At 51.4% G+C, this 20,654-nt stretch overlaps 1 protein-coding gene across 1 annotated transcript; it reads left to right on the top strand.

Annotated features, from left to right (window-relative positions):
- The first annotated feature begins 791 nt into the window (after positions 1 to 791).
- On the top strand, positions 792 to 17,479 carry Zdhhc19 (zinc finger DHHC-type palmitoyltransferase 19). Its single transcript, XM_052158146.1, has 11 exons — positions 792 to 798; positions 1,467 to 1,614; positions 2,015 to 2,136; positions 2,632 to 2,771; positions 3,290 to 3,462; positions 3,740 to 3,845; positions 9,696 to 9,781; positions 10,095 to 10,330; positions 11,204 to 11,299; positions 13,897 to 14,025; positions 17,232 to 17,479. The coding sequence occupies exons 1-11, from the start codon at positions 792 to 794 to the stop codon at positions 17,477 to 17,479; spliced, it is 1,491 nt and encodes a 496-aa protein (XP_052014106.1).
- Positions 17,480 to 20,654: the final 3,175 nt, after the last annotated feature.

Below are 20,654 nucleotides of genomic sequence, written 5' to 3'. Positions count from 1 at the left end.
AACATGCGGTTGCTGGGATTTGAACTCAGGACCTTTGGAAGAGCAGTCAGTGCTCTTAACCGCTGAGCCATCTCTCCAGCCCTTCTTTATTCATTCTTCAGTTGAGGGATATATAGGCTGTTTCCAGTTTCAACTATTACAGCTAAAGCTGCTGTGAACATGACTGAGCAAGGGTCCTTATGGTATGGGGAGCACCTTTTGGGTGTATGCCCAGGAGCGAGAGAGCTGGGTTTTGGGGTAAATCTATTCCCAATTCTCTCTTTTTTAGAAACTGCCATATTAATTTACCAAAGTGGCCGGGCAGTGGCGGCGCACGCCTGTAATCCCAGCACTTGGGAGGCAGAGGCAGGTGGATTTCTGAGTTCGAGGCCAGCCTGGTCTACAGAGTGAGTTCCAGGACAGCCAGGGCTACACAGAGAAACCCTGTCTCCAAAAAACCAAATCCAAAAAACCAAAAAAAAAAAAAAAAAAAAAAAAACCAAAAACCCAAAAAAAAACATTTCCAAAGTGTCTGTCTACGTTTGTATTCACAGCAGCAATGGAGGCGCGTGCCTCTTGCTCCACATCCCCAACAGTGTGAGCTGTCGCTTGAGTTTTTTCGTCTTAGCCATTCTGACAGATGTAAGAATCTTGGAGGCATTTTGATTTGTTCCCTGACAGCTAAGGATGTTGAACATTTCTTTACATGCTTCTCGGCCACGTGACTTTCTGGGGGACAAACCCCAGCAGCCTCCAAGGAAGCACACGGCAGGACTGGGACTCCTTGGACTCTGGCATGAGTGGTGGGCAGGATGGCGGGTATCAAAAGTGACCAGAAGCAGCCAGGGCCCCCATCCCCCTGCCTCTGTGACATCACACTGAGACTTCTTTTTGCTCCTCTCCTGGGCCACACTCCTGTTGCTATGGCGAGGAAATTCTGAGTCACTAAGGGAAAGAGCAGCTAGTATGAAGTCTTATACTTTACCTGTGAGTATGGGAGTCATGTTCCACTCCATGTGTGCGTGTGCATGTGTGTGAGATCCAAAGTCGGTGGTCTTCCTTAATTAATCTCACCTCACTTTCTTTTATCTTTTTTAAGATTTATTTATTTATTACACTGTAGCTGTCTTCAGATGCCCCAGAAGAGGGAGTCAGATTTCCTTCATGGTTGTGAGCCACCATGTGGTTGCTGGGATTTGAACTCAGGACCTCTGGAAGAGCAGTCTGTGCTCTTAACCACTGAGCCATCTCTGCAGGCCCTCACCCCACTTTCTGTGACAAGCTCTCAAGTGCACCCGGAGCTTGCCAATTTGGCTGGGCCACCTGGCCGATAAGCCCCAGGGATCCTCTTGTGCTGCTAAGGTTACGTGCATGTGTGTGTATGTGCACGGGTACAGCCTGCCTTTACTGGGACCTGAGGATTGAATTCCGATCCACATATTTGCACAGCAGGCCCTTTGCCCACTGAGCTGTGTCCTCTGCCCCAGCCACGCCTTTCTTACAGGACACCGTGACACTTGTGAAGGAACCGAAACAGCTGCCCTCAATCCCTTTTTCATGGCTGCTCCCGAGCCTGTTTGCCGCCTTCAATGTGACGCTGCTGGTGTTTTTGAGTGGCCTTTTCTTCGGATTCCCGTGAGTGTCCCATATCATCTGTTAAGTTTCTCATGTGGGGATGGGAGGAAAAATAGAGTACAGAGGCAGGGGAATTGCAGGAAGGTATACTAGAAGACCTGGGGAACAACAGTCTAGCTAGAGGAAAAGAATGTGCAGTCACAGAGTTCTGGAGTATTGGTGCATGGTGTAGGGGGGTGGAGGGCGGAAAGAGGGAGGGTGGGGGGAGAGGGATGGTGTGTGTGGGGGAGCAGGGCACAGGGTGGGTAGATGTAGCTGTTGATGCTGCTGGTGGCATTTGATGGGACCCCTATGAGTCTGTCCCATGCCTGGATACTTAGAGCTGGCTTTAAGCTGGACAGGGCCTGGGGAGGAACTCTGGGCTACTCCAGCTCCAAACTGAAAGAGGCTCTGGTCTCAGTTGTAGGTGGCTGGTTCAGAACGGCGAGTGGGCCTTCCCTGTGGTCACAGGCTCTCTCTTCATCCTCACCTTCTTCAGTCTTGTCTCCCTCAACTTCTCAGACCCTGGTGTCTTACATCGAGGTGAGGACTCAACCCCCCTAGAAGGAGCTGGCACCCGAAGGCTAGCACCTCACCACCAGCCTCTCGCCTCAGGACTTCTTTACCCCGTGGTAACACTTCTCTAGCCTAACATTTTAGTTTCTGAGCCACTATGGTGTTGAAAACAAAACAAGATCCTGGATGTTTTCCAGTTGCTCCAGAAGAGTGAACCGTACAGGCTGGAGAGAGAAACCAGCAGGCTTGTCCAAACCACGCAGTTTTTATACTCTCTTCCGCTACACAGAACATCATGTGTCACTGTTCCAAAGGCAGAGTTCTATACACAAGGCTGGCTGGAGCAATGCCTCCCCCCACCCACCAATACAGTCCCTCCCTCTCCCCTCTCCTCCCCTCCCCGATGGCCGGCTTGCTCAGTAAGGTCAGGGATTCCCTGTCCAACTCTTCCCCACATGCCCCGTGCCTAGGGCTGCCCAGGGCAGCAGGGTAAGGTCAACCACCTAACTCTCTCCATGTCAGGCTCCATCAGTGAGGACCCCATGACGGTGCATGTGGTGCGTGTGAACCAAAGGGCTTTCCGCCTGGAATGGTGCCCAAAGTGCCTCTTCCATCGCCCACCCCGCACCTACCACTGCCCCTGGTGCAACATTTGTGTGGAGGTGAGTATCCCCTCACTGCCTGTCACCTAGACCTGACCGGAACCGGAAGTCTCATCCTATGTAGACCAGGGGTCAGTGTGAGAGTTTTTCCATGACACGGGAGGGTCAAGGATGACTGTATATCCATTTGCTCTTGATTCCTCACACAGGTTGTGCCTGTGTCTGTTTAGGGAGCATGATGTGTCAACTGTGGGCACTTTCATGGGTTCCGATCCTGGGGAAGTGGCCAGTGAAGACAGTCCCTATCCTGTCTTCTGGTTTGCTGCCATGGCTGTCTAAACCCTTCATTTGGCAGTAGACCTGGTCTGGGGACTTTTCCTGCCCTCCTTTGGAAGTTTAGGTTGGGAGGGTCTCTCAGTTTGTGCAAGCTCTCTCACATGTAGTGGCGGACCAGTTTACAAATGTGTGGCGGGAAGCTGCCTGGGCAAATTTAGCGTGAGTGACCAAAAAGCTGAGTGGTTTGGGATGATGGAAGCAGAAGAGCAGATCCCGGAGGCCTGTTCCTCTCCCTGAAACAGGACTTTGACCACCATTGCAAGTGGGTCAATAACTGCATCGGTCACCGCAACTTCCGCCTCTTCATGCTGCTGGTCCTGTCCCTCTGTCTCTACTCAGGAGCCCTGCTGGTCACCTGCTTGATGTTCCTAATTCGCACAAGGCATCTGCCTTTCTCCCTGGACAAGGGGATGGCGTATCTACTTCATGCGCGAGGAGCGGTGGGGAGGGGTTGAGGCAGGTGAGAGATAAGGTCTCAGAGGATGGATGACGCTAGCAGAAGTCACTTCAGAGGCTCCGTATGGGCCAATGAAATGGACGAAGTTAAAAAACTAAATAAATTAGAACTTAGTAGGGCCATAGAATAATGAAGGTCTAAAAGGAACAAGCAGGACAGCTTAGTGGAATAGCGTTGTGGGGAATAATGGAGAGGGGAAGACGGACTGCACCCGGAGTCCTCCTTAGCTGGTGAGCATCCTGGTGGCTGTGCCAGCCGCGGGATTCCTGATTCCGCTCTTCCTGCTGATGCTGATCCAGGCCCTATCTGTGAGCGGGGCGGAGCGCACCTACGAGAGCAAGGTAAGTGGGGCGGAGCGTGGGCATCCAGACTTCCGGCTGTGGGAGCATCCTGAGCCCTCTGGATCTGATTTTCCATTGCCCTTTGGCTCCTGAGGGTCAGGTCTTCCTGACTCATCTTCTAAGTGGCAGCTCGGACCACAGCGCCACCTGCTGGAGCCCGGTGTCGCTCTCCGTCCCGATTGCTTGGCTGTGTGCTAGGCTGCCTATGTTTGAAGGTCTGAGTAAAAACAACAACAAAAAAACAAACAAACAAACAAAAAACCTACATCCTGCATTTACCTGATAACACCCTGGACCACACCAAGAGAGGTCAGTCTAGGGCTGTGTAGTTTGGACTAAGAGAAGGAACTAGGAGTTAAGCAGGCCCGACACGCCACTCTGCGTCCTGGAGTCATTTCAAAGGGGCAGAAGACAGAGGATCGGGTGTTGCCAACTTTGCAAAAAGAATCAGGGAGCTAGAAAACAAAACTTTTCCCCTTCCAGTACTGGGAATTGAACTCAGGGTCTGGAAAATGCTAGGCAAATGCTCTACCATTCAGCTGTATCCCACCCCCCACCCCCTTTTTTAAATCGAGACAGTCACAGGCAAGCCTTGAACTTTCGATCTTGCCGGCTGCTGGAGTTAATGGCTTCACCTCCAGCCTGAAAGAATGATGTTAAGAGAGTGAGGAACAGCTCTGACTCAAGCTAGCAATTGGGCAGACCCCTCACTGCCAGTCAAATTAAAGCAGCCAGTAAAATCAAGGGTGGGGCATACTCTTGACGCAGTAGAAACTCCCGAGTCTTCAGAGGGTATCTGAAAGTGGCATGTCTTTATTCTAGAAGTTTCTTTCATGGCCTTTCGTAGTGGACTTGTCTTCCTGTTACAGCCCCCGGTAATGGCTGATTTGTTTTCCACCCTTAGGGTTTGTTATTGTTTTGGGTTTGTTTGTTTTAAATCTTTCAGAATCCCACATAAATGAAATCATTGCCTTCTGAGTCCGCCTTGGCAGACTCACCATAATACACCTAAGCTTCCCTGACGCTGTTCTCTTCAGTTTATTTCTCTTTATTGTTGTGTAGCATTGCATTGTATCGTAGGATGCTCTACGCATCATCTGTGCACCAACTGATGGGTTTTTACATCATTTCTAGTTTGGGGTAATTAGAAAATGAACTCAATCCAGAACGTAAGCTTTCCTGTTGGGTAAGTTCTTAGGGGTGGTACTGCTGGGTCACATGGAGGCTGCATTTCATTTTATAACAAACTACCAGGTTGTCTTCCACACCAAACTTTGCATTCATACAGTGCTATATGAGAATTCCAGTTGCTCTAACTCTTTGCCAAGACTTGACCCTGTTCGAAGTTTGTTTAGCCCATCTAGTGAATGTGTGGCCACACCCTGAAGCTCTGATGTGTGTTTTCCTCGTGACAGTGGTGCTGAGCAGTGCATCTTTGATGTAATATATACTCCAAAATATTTTGTCTATTTAAAATTGGATTATTTTCTTTATGTGTTTTATAAGTATTTTCTGGGTTCAATTATGTGTTTTTAAAATATTTTCTTGAATTCTTGCTTTCTTTTCAGCGTGTTCCATTTCGAATAGCAGAGTTTCTAATTGTGCTTGTGTAAGTGTCCATGGGAACATGAGCATGGTGTGTGTGGTGTGTGTGCTTGTGTGTGTGTATGTGTGCATCCCAAAATTGATTGTGTGTGTTTGGTGTTGTCACAGAGAAACCTTTGCTACCAAGATTACAAAATTGCATTCATATGTTTTTCTACTGAACTCTTGTGGGTTTAGATTCTTCTGTTAGACTGATGGTTTCTTTGGGGCTAAATTATCTGTGGTAAAGGCTTGCTTTTGTTTTTCAAGTTATTTTTATGTGTACTAGTGTTTGCCCAGAGGTATGTCTGTGTATCATGCACATGCCTGGTGCCTGCCAAGTCCAAAAGAGGGTGCCAGGTCCCCTGCATCCAGAGTTTCAGTTGTGAGCCTCCATATGGGTGCTGGGAACTGAACCCAAATCCTCTGCCAGAGCAGAAGTGCTGTCAGGAGACGACTGCCTCTCCAGTGCCCAAGGTTTTCTGTTTGCATACCTGCATCACTGGTAGGAAAGGATTCCTTCCTGCAGAACTGGGCCAGAGGGACATGGTTTATTTCTCAATAGCACAGTTCTGCCCACCCTGAACTGCCTTGCTTAGTGTTGCTTTATAGTTTGGAAATAGCATGTGATGAGTTCTTTAGCTCTCCTTTCTGAGGTTCTCTTGGCTTTTTGTTCCTTGGAGGGGACGCTGAGAATTAGCTTGTCTCTTTCTACAAACCTGCCCGGGTTTTCATCAGAATTCTGTTGGCCTGTCGAGCAGACCGGGGCTAGCTGGCATTTTTCAGAAGACCACGTTTGTGGATCTGTGAACATGCTTCACCCTACATTTATTTAGGTTTTTGGTTTTCGTTATCTTTCATCATTACTTTGTAGCATGTGGATTCTGAACCCGTCTCATCAGATGGTATCTCAACTAATGGCTGTTTTAGGAAGACAGGTGAACTTATTATTAGGGGGAACAAGAGACAGACAGCTGAAAGACAGACAGACAGAGCAACGTCTACCCATCGCTCCCCTGCCTACTCACGTCTCAGTCATCACCCGCCCAGCCTGGCTGCTCTCTCACCTTTACCTCCCCTGCTCAAGTCTCCCTGTGGCCCAGGGCCCTCTGTGCTTCTGCTCTCTGGTGTCAGCCCCTCATGTCAGGCTCTGCGGGACAGCAGTCTTTCCTCTGATGTCTTCCAGGTCTAGCCTCAGGTCATTGCTTTCCTTTTGCTTAAAATCAGGCCTTCCCAGTCCAGGAGCTCCAACTTAGGGCCTTAAGTGTGGTCTGCACGTTGGGCCTCACCAGGCAGGGCTCTCTTCCCTTTCCAGCTGGATCCAGTTCATACAGATCATACACCCCAGTTTCCATTCTCGCTAAACTGCCATTCCCCGGCTGAAGATCCTGTTGAATCCCTTGCGGTGGCTCAGAGCAAGAGCTCTATAGATGGACCACACTGGATCACGACCCTCCAACACGCCTGCACTGAGACCTGGGGATGGTACTTGGCCACGGGGTCATTTCGTCCCACTATAGAAGGGGACAGCATGGGTTAACCTGTGTAAGTCCTTACGGTAGTAACTCGCATGCTAAGACACTCGTCTGTCATTTTTCTTACCGTCAGGTCTTCTATACCCCCTCTTGTCTTATAATCAAAGCATGGCCCTCAGTTAATGTCATAAGCCTCTCCTCCACCTACTGAACCTCCCTGGGGTGCCCCTCCTGAAGGCGGTGGCTGTGTCCACCAATCGCTTTCTTGCTTTCTGGATCTACTTCAGCCCTAGCCATCCTCAGCACCACAGTGATCCTCCTCCCCGAAAGTGTCCAAAACCAATGGATGCTGCCCGCTCTGCATGCTCTGAACTGCGCGCAACAGCATGTTTGGCTGTGGCTCCTCTGGTGGCAGCCATGTCACCAGGGAAGCCAAAGGACTTGCTTTCTGAATCGATCTCCTTCCTCTGTGCTGGCCTGGCCACTCCCCTCAATGTTCAGGACACTGCCTCACAGCTGCTCACACAGCAGAGAAAGCTAAGCCCGCTGCGTTGCTCACAGTGTGTCCACAGAGCCCACTGCAGAGCCTGGAACAGTTGGAGGCCCAGGACTACCTGGATCCGGGGCTTTGGCTCAGCGGTAGAGCACATGGCTTAGAGAGCGCAGGGCTTCCAAGCACTAGAAAACTCTAACAAACCAATGATTCTGCATAATGGTGGAAAAGGAAAGGGGGGAAAGGGGGGAAAGAGGAGGGGCAGTTGGGCAGATAGCAGAACAAGATGCCACTTTGTTTGGGTCCTGGAGAGTGTGAAGACATTTGAGACATGGAATTGGAGCAGGAGCTCCAAGTCTGGAGACAGTGAGAGGCTATAGGAGCACTTCATGAGAGGCTATGGGAGCACTTCATGAGAGGCTATGGGAGCATTTCAGAGCTACTGGATTCTCTCTGAAATCCAGTCTGAAAGGGCATGCATGCCCCTGTGGGTAAAGGAACATACCCAGATTGACTGGTTGGGTCTTATGAATTAAGCATTTCTTTTTTTTTTCATTTTAATATTTTTATTTTCTATATTCTTTGTTTACATTCCAAATGATTTCCCCTTTCCCAGAGAATTAAGCATTTCTATATCATAGAAATCAATAGTTTCCTATACTTCCTATACATCTAGCTAATTGTTTCTCATGTAACTTTTAAAGTTCTGTCAGTTGTATCAAATCTTTCTAAACAGAATTCCTAGGGAGCTACGTTTCTCTAAATTACCACAGACAGCTTGAAGGAAGTGGACTTTCCCATAGCACAGTGGCTGGTAGAGCCTTGGGGTCGTGGCAAGGGTATTCCAGGACAGTCCTGAATGGGGTCAGCTTTCTGGCTGATGGTGTGCTGAAGATCAAAGTCTTGATGAGAGGAGCGTGGGGCACAGGTCGTCAGGCATAGATGATGTGGGGTCACTTTTCATTATGACTGAAGCTCTCTAAGTTGGGGTGAGGCTTGACCTGCTGGAGGAGTGGGGAGGGTCTCAGGATGAGTGGGAAGCGATAGTGGAGAGGGGAGAGGAGACCCTAGTTAAGAGTGTCCAGGAGGCTGGGGGATGCTGGGGAATTCCTTTAATCCCAGCACTCAAAAAGCAGAGGCCAGAAGATCCCTGTGAGTTTGAGGACAACCTGGTCTACAAAGTGAGTTCCAGGACACCGGGGCTACACAGAGTAACCCTGTCAAAAGAAAGAAAGAAAGAAAGAAAGAAAGAAAGAAAGAAAGAAAGAAAGAAAGAAAGAAAGAAAGAAAGAAAGAAAGAAAGAAAGAAAGAAAGGGAGAAAGAAAGGGAGAAAGAAAGGGAGAGAGAAAGAAAAGAAAGAAAGGGAGAGAGAAAGAAAGAGAAAGAAAAAGAGAAAGAAAGAAAGAGAGGGAAAAGAGAAAGAAAGAGAGGGAAAAAGAAGAAAGAAAAAGTGCCCAGTGGATGCTGGCATGGTGGCATGGTGGCATGGTGGCATGGTGGCATGGTGGCATGGTGGCATGGTGGCATGGTGGCATGGTGACATGGTGGCATGGTGGCATGGTGACATGGTGGCATGGTGGCATGGTGGCATGGTGGCATGGTGGCATGGTGGCATGGTGACATGGTGGCATGGTGGCATGGTGGCATGGTGACATGGTGGCATGGTGGCATGGTGGCATACTCTTTAACGGCAGCACTAAGGATCACTGCAAGTTTAAGGCTAGCCTGGGCAACAAAAGTGAGTTCTAGGGAAACTTGGGCTACAGAGTGGTCAGGGGAGGGCTTGAACTTTGAACTTGGCCTTTGCTATGTCATCACATTGGCACAGGTTTTCCCAGGCCATGTGACTCTGTCTGGGAGAATCTGATTTGAATCACTGCAACCCTTCCAGATGGCAAAATTCAAGGAAGACAAATATTCAGAAAGCAAAAATGAGCGGTGGGAAAGCCAAGACATAGTGGTTGGGTGGTGGGACTGTCTGTGAAGGGGCTGAGTGGCTAAGGGGGGATCCAAACTTACATCAGGAGGGTCTGAACAGCTGTCAGGAAGGTCAGAGGAGGGCATACAGGGGACAGGAAGCCCCCAAGAAGAGGAGAGAGGCGGGCACAGTGTCAACATCAGGCCTAGCAGAGCTGCTCCGAATTGGGGCGCTTTTCCTACTCAGCTTCCTTCGCTTTCTTTGCAGGCCGGCCAGCCGGCCAGCCCAGCTGGGCCTGAGCTGACTGGCTGAGGGCATGTCGCTGCTGTGACTCACTGGCCAGTTCTGACGTCCTCTTCTCCTCGCCATGCCCTTCCAGTGCAGGTACCATCAGGAGTACAACCCCTTTGACCAAGGCTTTGCCAAGAACTGGTATCTAACAATGTGTGCACCAGTGGGTCCCAAGTGAGTTGGGAAACCAGACAACTGAATGGTGGACCCCAGGGCTAGTTAGGTATCCCAGACCCTAGAGCTCGCACTTCTCAGGACTCCTTCCCTCCCCGCCCCCCAACCCCGGGACCACTGGGGGCCTTTCGGTTGACTTTTGCCTCAAGACACGGGATTGAGGGAGGTGAGGGAGCTGCAGCCAGAAGAGTCTGGCCTAGCTCCGGGCAGTGCTGACCCCTGGGATGTGTCCCCAGAGAGAGAGAGAGAGGGAAGATGGGGCCCTGCCTAAGATGGGCATTGACTCCTTGTATCTGGCACGTCATTTCTTCAGTTACATGTCTGAGGTTGTCTGTCTGCAAAGACCGGTGGGGACAGAACAGACCCACGAGAAGACGAAACCCTCGCCACCATGTCTTCCTAAACACTGTATCCCAGGTCCTCTGGGGCCCCGGCTCCAACCTCGGCACACACCAGGGAAGGGGCCCCCAGGCAGTGGTGAGGCAGCAGCTCTCCAGGAGATAAGAAGGCTGCCCGCGTATGTGGAAAAGTCCCCGGGGGTGGGGTGGGGTGGGGTGGGGGTGGGGTGGGGGTGCTGCTGGCTCTGAAGTTGGGGTGCTCAGAGCTTGGTGGGTGGGAGCTTAAATCTGGAGGAACCTTGAAAGGGGGTGGCTCTGGAATGCTCTCAGGCACCCCCAAACACACACACACACACACACAGAAAAGACCTCATCCCCCAACTTCTTTTGGGCCCTGGGCCAGTCATTAGGTCTGTTAATGGGGACAGAGATTAGCCTACAGTTTATGTCGCTTTGAAGAATGCTCTTTCATTTAGGCGAAAAGTTTACATACAGTTCAAATTCATTGAAGTACAAGGTGGCAGAATGTAAGGTATCCGTGGGGGGGGGGGGGAGGGGGAAGGGCAAATCATCACATTCCCTTCCAACCTCGAGACCTTTGAAGTACTGGTCACCCCTTGGCTCAAACGAGGAGGAGCAGGGGTGGGGGTGGAGCTGGGGAGGCCAGAGGGAGCCTGCATGTGCCCACTGTATTTAGGTCCACGCCAATCCGTGGCTGAACCTGCTGCTGGACCCTCCTAGAAGAGGCTCGCCCCAGGGCACACAGAGCCACGGCCACCTGAACCTGCGCCTCCGGGTTTGAATCCGTGTGGTCCACTTGGGACCCAGCCATCCTCATTAAATATTGATTGTTGGTTTCTGATAAGGGTGTCGGGCATGTTGGGGGGACCAGAAGACAAAGATCTCCAGGCATGGATGAGCTAGGGTTCCTGGAGACCCAGATTCAGGGTTTATCACTGCCTGGTGCCATGATCTTGGGCAGGACACTAAAGGTTCTCTCTTATGGTGGACCAACACTATTACCAGTATTACCTGATCAGTATCACCTGATCAGAGGGAAAATCACCAGTCTTGTCTGCACTAGGGAAGAACAAGGTCTCTGCCCTGCAGTACCTCTATCTGGCTGAAGAGGGCGCCCACTGCCCGGAGAATGTGCAAGACGCTCTGGGCCCTTTGCACTGTAGCATGGAACCCTGTTGGGTTGGAAGGCCCTCAGGCTAGGTAGGTGTGGGTACCGTTCCAGCGGCCACTCTAAGTGACCTGTATAAAGATGGGGTGCTCAGCCTCATGCTAAGCCTGCGTCTATCCTGCGTCTGCATCTCATTTTTGACGTATCCCCATACTCCCACCTGTCCCTGGTTATGAGCCAAGGTCCTGTTCGTCTTTAGGCTCCTGGGGGTGCTAGGAGGAACACTTTAAGTGCCTCGGTGTGTGGCCTTGTATAGTACAGTCATCTGTCCAGCTCTTTAGACAATAAAGTCAAGCCACACGTCAGCTTTATGTCGTTCTCAGCCCTGCCCCCAGCCCCAGCCCCAGCCCCACCCCAGCCCACTCACTTGTCCCTAGGTGCCAAGGCCCCTTCCTGTCAAATCTGTCCATTTTATCTGCCCTGCTTCTGACCCTCTGGGTTACTGGCTAGCTCATTTTTCAACACCAGGAGCTTCTTTGGAGAGGGCTTGGGATTTTTCTCCAGTTTTACCCTTGTTCAACTTCTCTAGGTGGAGTTTTGGAAATATGTCATTGACGTACAAAAAGTCAGCCCAGGCCAGGTGTGGTTTCTCGTGACTTTAATCCCAGCACTCAGGGGGCAGAGGCAGGAGGACTTCTGTGATTTCAAGGCCAGCCTGACCTACAGAGTGAGTTCCAGGACAGCCAGGGCTATATACACCCTGTCTCGAAAAATGCAAAAAACTCAACCCAGCTTGGCCCTTCCAGATGATTCCGGGGAGCACATTTTGGGTTATTGTGGGGTTAATGTAGGACTAATGCTACATGACAGCAAGGACAGGATTAATATTTTTGAGCCACTGAGCCCAGATATGTGTCTACATCTGGGTGTGATTCTGGTGAGTACAGAAGGGAGCATCCCAGCTTCAGGAAAAGGGCAAGAATGGGGCAGGGGGTCCCCTTCCCCCAAAGGAGAGCTCCCCAGGTAGCCTGGGCCTGGATCAGAGGAATAGAGGGGTCCGGGAGCCTGAGCCAAGGCTTGGATTAAATCCTGCAGCTTCCTGGTTTAGGAGGGGCAAACCTGCCCTACTTTGGGGCTGTGGGGAGGCTGTGGGGAGGCTGTGGGGAGGCTGTGGGAAGGCTGTGGGGAAGCTGGCTGTCTTCCGCCCTCCTGGCTTGGGATTGTACGTATTGGTTCCTAGCTTCAGGTTTGCAGGGGAGTCAGTCAGCTTCAGGCAAGGGGCTGTCAGAGGCTCACGTGTTATGTTCCCTGACTCAAGGCCTCAGTTTCCCTGCAGGACAAGGGTGTCATTCATTTTCTTCAGATTCTCAAGAGGTCCTGACTTCTTTCAAAGGCTGTCACTTCTGCCCTGGGGTAAAGATTCTAGGTTTCTCTGTTCCTCCCAGTTGAGAATTTCTACAGCTCTAGAAGGGATCTAGCCTGCCCCTTCTCTGACAGGTCCATCCTTGTCCTCGACCTCAGGTCGGGCCTGAAGGGCCTCGGCTGCTCTGCTCCCACACCCCCTCTGCCCCTCCTTTTTTCAGAACTTGCCTTTGCTTCTCAGACTTGCCCCACCCAGGCTCTGGCTGACCGATAAGGCGAGAGCTGTTATCAGAGCCCCAGGAGGGGGCCTGCTGTCCGTATGCCCAGAAAGTCCTGCCACCCTCAGAGTGAGAGCCAAAGCCAAGAATGACCATGTGCCACGTTGTAGCTGGAGCCCCTCAGTAGGATCCCAGCCAGCTAGCTCCTAGAGCCAAAATTATCTCCAGAGTCACCCACACGGCCTTTTGGGAGGTCGAGACTTATAGGTTGGACAAGTCTTGAGTGACTGAATAAGCAGACCTACTGCCAACTAGTATGCTTGACAGAAGTCACTTTGCTCAGCCCAGCAGTCCCCAGGAAGTCATTTACCTCACAAAGAGTCACAGGCTTTGACCTTCATAAATGAGGCTGAGGCTCAAAGACCCTTCGTCCCATAACCCAGCAGCAGCAGTTCCAGACAGGATTTGGGGGCTAGCGAGGGAAGTGGCTAAGATAAGCTCATGGCAGAAATGGCAGCCAACCTGGTGGCTTTCTGGTTCCTACTCTCAGCTGCTCCAGCAGGGGCCATGGCAGTAGCCACAGAGCTCAGCTCGCTCGCCCTAGGCTCAGATAAGCCAAGGCCTCAGCAGTTGGTCCCGTCTGGCTGGGGAACTGATAAGGAGGCTGCTGGAGCCCTCTCCATCCGGGGCCACCTGATAATGGCCCCCTCTGCTGCTGGCTCACCCGCCCTGCTCTGCCCTAACCACCCCACCCAAGGGGAGCCTCTGCAGTGGCTGAGGGTGGGGCGGGCAAGGCAGGTTTGATGGGGCAGAGACTGCTACAGAGTCAGAGCCAACTCCTCACACCTCACAGGGCACAGGCTCCTTGCTGGGTCTGGTGTCAGGCCTCCAAGAGAGCTCATCCGGGGATTCCATGTGTTTAGTTCTTAGCAAGCAGATGCAGCCTGGAGATGAAGCCCTGGTCCAGGTGACAAATCTTTACTACCCACTGCCCGGTCCAGCCTGTGCTAAGTTATTTGTAATATTTCCTTTCATCTTCACACCAACCCTGCTAAGTTGCTATTCTAGTTTTAGAGACGTGGAAAGCATTCAACAAAGCGATAACTTCCCGTAGTCAAGGGAAAGCCAAAACCCTTCAGGCCCTTCCCCATGACACGTTCTTCAGCGTGAAGACTATGGGCTTCTCTAGGAAGCAAGGTGAGGAAGCGTGAAGACTATGGGCTTCTCTAGGAAGCAACACAAGTCATAGTGTTGTCACAGGTGCTGACTGGGCAGAGTCGGACTCCATCCAGCACTGGCCAGAGGCTACCTTATCAATGAGGGGGCATCACTGAGGTGACCCAAGGGCTGCCTGGTGACCTGCTTGGGACTTCATAATGCCAGTTACTGTGATGGCAAAGTCCCTGCTGCCCTGTTTAGAGTTGGATCCTTGGGGGCTGAGCAGTGATGGGGAAAGACGGATGCTGCTTCAGGGGGAAGTTTGTTTTTCAGAAAGCCAACTCCTGAGGTGTCTCCCAGCCAAAGGAGTGTAGACTCGTGTGAAGCTGGGACTCCCCTGCGGAGTATCGAGGCCTTCGGCCATGGCTGTGGCCCTAAGTTCAGTTAAGCAATCAGCTCCGGCTAAGTTGCTTGTGTTCTTGGCACCTCCGGCTGAAGGAAGTCAAAAACCACTGGCTGTTCCTGTGTCCCAGCCTCCATCTTCAGCCTCACCTCCTCTCATCTCTCCACTCTCCTCTCCACTCCCTCGTCCTCCCTCTTCCTTCCTTCAATCCTCTTTCCTGTCACATTCTAACTCATGCTGTCCTCCGGTTCTCCATCCCTTTGACTCCCCCCACCCCCACCATCTTTTCCTGGATGAAAACTTCCAGGAACACAAAGTCAATGGAGGACTTTCAAGTTAGAACGCCTAAGTGTGATTCTTGGAAGCCGCAGGATCTGGGTACAGTGCAGGAGGGCTGGAGGCAGCCTTCGTACAGGGAGCCTTTGTCTGCTTCTGCCTGGGGGACCTCTGCAGCCCAACCAGGCACCCATTGCTAACTGCTTTCTGACTGGGGCAGTTTTATTTTGCTCTGGTAATGAGAGATTCCAGACTGGTAAGGGTGGGGACCCTATGGGCTATCTCACTACCTCCCTATCCCTCAGGGAGAAGGAAACAGAGGGTGAGGGCATGGGGAGGATTTGGAGTCACACAGCTCAGCCAGCCCGAGCTGTCTCCAGGTGTCTGCCTTGTGCCCTTTCCACGCCCTGTACTAAGAAAGCTAGGCCAGGTCCTGGCCTGCAAAACAGGAAGGGCCTAGAGACTTAGCTGCTTGGCATCAGCGAGCAGGATCCTAAGGCTGACGGCCGGAGCTACAGTCACATTGCTGTTGTGTGTGCCAGGTTAAACGCTCTGCTTACATTAGCTCATTTAATCCCCAAGCAAGCGCATGAGGCACTGCTCTTACCTCTGTGGATGTGGCCCTGACAGCCCTCAGGCCTACGGGAGGGAGGGAACAGGATTTCTCCTGGCCTGGCCTGGAATTCCTTCTTAAATTTTTAAGTGTTGGAGCTCAAACCAAGATTTCCATGTATTCGAGGTAAGCACTCATCACTAAGGTACCATTTAAAAATCTGAGGCCAGATCTCGAGTTACTTAGGCTGGGATTGGCCTCCTTCCGAAGCCCAGCCAGGCCTTGAACCTGTGAGCCTCCTGCTATAGCCTCCAGGCAGATGGACTCAGGCTTATGATACCAGGTCTCTCACACCTAGGATTCTGGCTCAGTGAGCAAGATTCTGGCCCGATCTCAATCTCACAGTGGCCCATTAGGATCCTTTGCCTGATCTAGAGTCATGCTAGAGCTCACCCTCCCCCTAGCAGCAATGGCGAACAGGAGCTCAGAGAAGGGCATGGACCCTGGGCAGGGCACTGCGCTAGGAACGTCCCCAGCCTAGATTTAGTTTCTAGATCTTTCTTCACAAGCCTTCCTGGCCAGTGCTGCAAGACACTGTGCAGGCAGCAAGAGCAGGTCTCTGGAGAGGCTGGGTGGGAGCGGGCTCTGCGGTTTCTCAGGACAGTGTGTCCTGAGCATACCCCAGCCCCTCAGTCACCCTGCCTCACCTGCCAACAGGAGAGGGAGCCAGCGCCTGGTCTTGAATTTACTGTTGGATGTCTCTACGTTGTATGGACTCTCTGATAGGTCCGAGGGTGGGATGGTTGCCAAGGTGGCAGTGGGAGAATCTTAGTCTACTTAGTCTCTTGTCCTCCCCCTGTGAAGATCCTCCCAGCCCAGCCCAGCCCAGCCCAGCCCATTGAGCTCACCGTTTCGCACAAGCTATGCAAAAGTACTGTCCTTTCCCCACTTCTATTGACATTATAGATAGGTATAGCCTCAAACTTGCTCTTTAGCCCAGACAGACCTTGAATTTACAATCCTCTTGTCTTAGCCTCTGAAGTAGGTGAGATTATAGTTCTCTCTCTCTCTCTCTTTCTCTCTCCCTCTCTCTCTGCCCTTTCACACACTCTGGATTGAGATAACTTGGAAATACCCAAGGCTGTGAGTAGGGCCACCTCATTAATTCCCAGGCACTAAGCCTAGATCACTTTTCTATGGTGACCTTCTCAGCTCCCTTCCCTTTAGCCAAGTTATCTTCCAGGGGAAGGAGCTAAGCTTGGTCTTGGGGGGCAGGAGTGGGCCCCTTGGGAGGCAGGGCTGGGCCCGTTGGCTGCCAGCTGGCAGTACAGTCCGGAGCCCCCAAACCCCTGCTGCGGGGCCTCTGGGGTGAGAGTGTTCGTAAGGCTGTGAGGTCTGTCTGTGCCCAGTTCACTCTATCCTCAGAGACTTGGGCTGTTGGCCTGGCTGGGAGAACAGGTTCTGGCTGCCTTGGGCACAGTCCAGAGCAAAGAGGAAAGGAACCTTTTCCAAAGCAGAGACCAGGAGGAGGCACACAGAGGGCTCTTTGCTCCGGACCTGAAGCCTTTCAGGTCTGTTTGCTTTAAATATCCTGCTGCAGGAAAGAGAAGCCCACATCCAGACATTCCTCAAACACTCGACGGCTTTAAAGAAGCAGTTTGTTTGATCCTCACCCACCCACACCCTGTTTCTGCTCACTGGGGTCTCGGGGACTACTCCTGAAGCTTGGTTGGAAGGTCCACACCCTTCCAAGTTCACCCACACAGCCGCTGCACAGATGGGGCCTGAGACCTTACTGCTTGCTCTTTCGACTTGAGTCTGTTTTTGTTTTCTTTTGCTGTGCTGAAGATCAAACTCTTGGCCATAATCTATCCTAGGCAAGAACTCACACCAAGCTTCATCCCCAGCCCAGGTTTTGTTTGGTTTAGTTTGAAGTCGCTTTTCTTTGATCCCCAGCTGTAATGGCACGGCTGACCACACCCTTTTCCTGGAAAGTCTTTCCCTTGTCCTCAGGGGTCAGACACACAGTGACTTCTGACTCAGGGCTCCAGTGCTCTGCCTCCCTGAAGTCCCATCGTGGGGCGCGCCCGGGGGTCTACACCACTTCGCTCTTCTTTGTCCCAGAGGGCTCTCCACTGCAGCAGACTCTGCGCTTTTGTTTCCTATGTCAGAGCCTGGGAGATAGAGATGGTGCACAAGATGAGCAGAAGCCCAAGGCTAGCCCGGATTCCGGGACAGCCTCTGTGAAGGAAGAGCTGTGATTGGTGTGAGGAGGAAGAAAGGTCCAGAATGTGTCCCAAAGCTGGTCTCGGCCAAGAGGGGACCGGGAATCCTTCAGCAGCTTTGCTCTATTGCTATGGGGCAGGGATGAGGACCGATTAATGCGGGCGGGCCTGAGAGAGCATGCGCTGGGAGCTGGGAGCGGGACGTCATCTACAGCCCTATTGCTGGAAAGGGAGATGGCTCCCCTTCCGCCAGGAGATGGAGCAGGAGAAACGACGCTCCCTCCGCTCCCGGAAGCTTTCAGGCAGCACGGAGGCAGAAAAAAGAGCAACTCAGACTCACAAAGTAGAGAGAGAACCAACTCCCCAAAGTTGTCCTGAGAGTGCTCTGTGGCATATGTGCATTGGCACATACACGTGCCACACAGACACTTTCACACAAACAGACATACACCCTCTCTCACACACACAGATATACACTCACAGAGACACACAGAGACATATTCACACATATACCATCTACACACAAATCACATATACATTCACACAGACACATACACACCACACAGACACAAATCACAGATACACACGTTCAAACATACACTCACACAGACACATATACACATATACCACACACACACAAATCAGACACACACACTACAGACAACATACAGACACAAACACACACACACACACACTCACACAGACACACACAAACATACTTACACACCATTGACTTCCTTCATACTCACACATACTGCATAGACACACAACACACACTCATACACACCCTCTCTCTCTCACACACACACACATACACACACACACACACACATAACAAGAGAAGTATATTGTCCATTCAAGAATAGATGTTAAAACAACAAAAAATAAGCAAACAACCTGGGGCCTGAATTGGGCAGTGGGAAGAGTCACTTGCTCATTCACTCAACAAACACTGAGCAGCCATGGTTGTCTTCCAAAGGACCAGGTTCAATTCCCAGCACCCACATGACAGTTCACAGGTGTGTGTACCTCCAGTCCCGGGGGACCTGACACCCTCTCGCACTCAAGCAGGAAGAACATGAAATACGGCAACTGAGTAGGAGTTTCCTACATAGGGGGACTGATTCTAGCTGTGGTGTGTGTGTGTGTGTGTGTGTGTGTGTGTACTGATTCCCAGGCTAGCTTTCCCTCTGCCTGGCTGGGTGACTCTGAACATTTTTCTCCTTCCGTGCACAGAACCAGCTCTGGCACTTTCCAGCTCAGATATTACCTGAACATAATCAGGCCCAGACGCTCATGGGCAGTTTTGTTTTTTTTTGTTGTTGTTGTTGTTTTTGTTTGTTGTTTTTTTTTTTTTGCGCAGCCGTTGCTGCCCAGCCCTGTGCAGGCCCAGCCATCCAAGTTCTCCACCCAGCCTGGGCCCCTCTCCCAACCCGGGAGGAAGCAGCCCCCACGCTCCCTCCCCTTCAGCTGTGGGCTCTGATCTCAAATTAGAATTCCGCCTCTTTTCTCTGCCTGGGTCTGAATCATGAAAAGCTACCTACACTGCCTACACTGTCAGCTGCAACCTCAGGAACAAAGAGGCTTCAGGCAGGGCGGTTGCCTGGGCAGCCACTCTAGCCTTGAAGCTTCAATAGGGAAAAGAGGGGACCAAATGGGTTCGTCAAACAGCAGGACGCAGCGGCATGTGGGTCACGTGTCCCTTCCATCCCGGGTCCCCACAGCTCCCCGGATGGGTGACAATGATCGCCTGTTACAAGGAGGTTGTAGCATGGGAGGCTCAGCCCTCAGTGGAACACTGGATCCTCTGGGGTGGAGCGGTCCCTCTGCGTCGGGTGGGATGGGCCAGGCTCTCCCCAGGGCTGAGGCGCCCAGACTTCCAGCTGCCAATCACAGTTGCATCTTGATCCCCATCCCTGCCCACACTACCTTAGCTGTAGAAGGACTTTAAACCAATTTCAGATTGAGTCTGTGGGAAGCCTGCTCCTCCCCTGAGAGACTCAATTCTCTTTGTTCTCAGGCCTCCGTCCTGCCGAGCCCCCATGCCCTCCCCCTGCAGATCCAGAACCTTCTGTGATCCTTCAGTGCGGGGCTGTAACTCTGGTTCTTAGGTGAAGCGACTTCCTCAGGGGATAGGGCATAAACCACACTGTTGTCCCCTGTGCCCTCTCTCTGACCCGCCCCCAGCCACCTGCTGCTGTTTCCTACTTGGTCAACTGAGTTCACCCCTTTCCCTCAGTCTACACCTCATTTCTGCCCCCTTTATAGTTCCTTAATTTCTAAAGTAGAAGAAATTATGTCCGTTCTTCCATCCCACTTTAGTTTGTCAGCCACATAGTCAAGATAAATATCTTTCTTTTCTTCTTTTTTTGGGGTGTGTGTGTTGTTTTTGGTTTTTTGTTGTTTGCTTTGAGACAGGGTTTCTCTGTGTAGCCCTGGCTGTCCTAGCTCCCTCTGTAGAGCAGACTAGCCTTAGACTCATAGAGATCCCCCTGCCTTTGCCTCCCAAGGAGTGTGCCACCATCACCCTGCAAGAAATGTCTTATCAATACTGTAGGTTTCCTTTCCTTGTTTACCTGTATTGTGGTCTTGTTTTTAGGCTTGAGGGCAAGACTGAGAGGGAGGGAGGAGGTATGGGAGAGAGAGGGGGAGAGGGAGAGCGGAGAGGGACAGCAAAGGAAAGAATCCTGGAGTTACTTGAGTGGAGTACCCTAAGCACCTAAATACAGCTCGCCCTGGGGAAGTGTGTTCTGACTACGACTTGGAATACATGCAAATTGAAAGTTGTGCCCCGCCTCCCTCATTAGAATATTCAAATCATCAGGCTTTGTGGCACATATCTTTAATCCCAGCACTCAGGCAGGTAGATCTCTGTGGGTTCGAGGCCAACCTGGTCTACAGAGAGAGTCCAGGACAGCCAGTGTTATTACACAGAGAAACTCTGCTTCAAAAAACCAGAAGAAAAAAGAATATTCAGATTGTATCAGGTAGCCTTCTTAATATTTATTTATTTAGAGACAGAGTTTCATTGTAGATGGCCTGGAACTCACAGAAATCCTGGTGTCTCAGCCCCTGACACAGGTTGGCATTACAATCATGAGCTGCTGTACCTGGCTCTCATAACTTTCTTACCTGAGGAGACTGCAATGCAGTTAGTTAGCTGTGGGGATGGGCTGTAGTGTAATGGATACCATTAAGCACCTGGCCTTGC

This window comes from Apodemus sylvaticus, chromosome 15 (genome assembly GCF_947179515.1).
Source record: "Apodemus sylvaticus chromosome 15, mApoSyl1.1, whole genome shotgun sequence".
Lineage (NCBI taxonomy): Eukaryota > Metazoa > Chordata > Mammalia > Rodentia > Muridae > Apodemus > Apodemus sylvaticus.
This window is presented reverse-complemented; position numbering and strand designations above follow the sequence as displayed.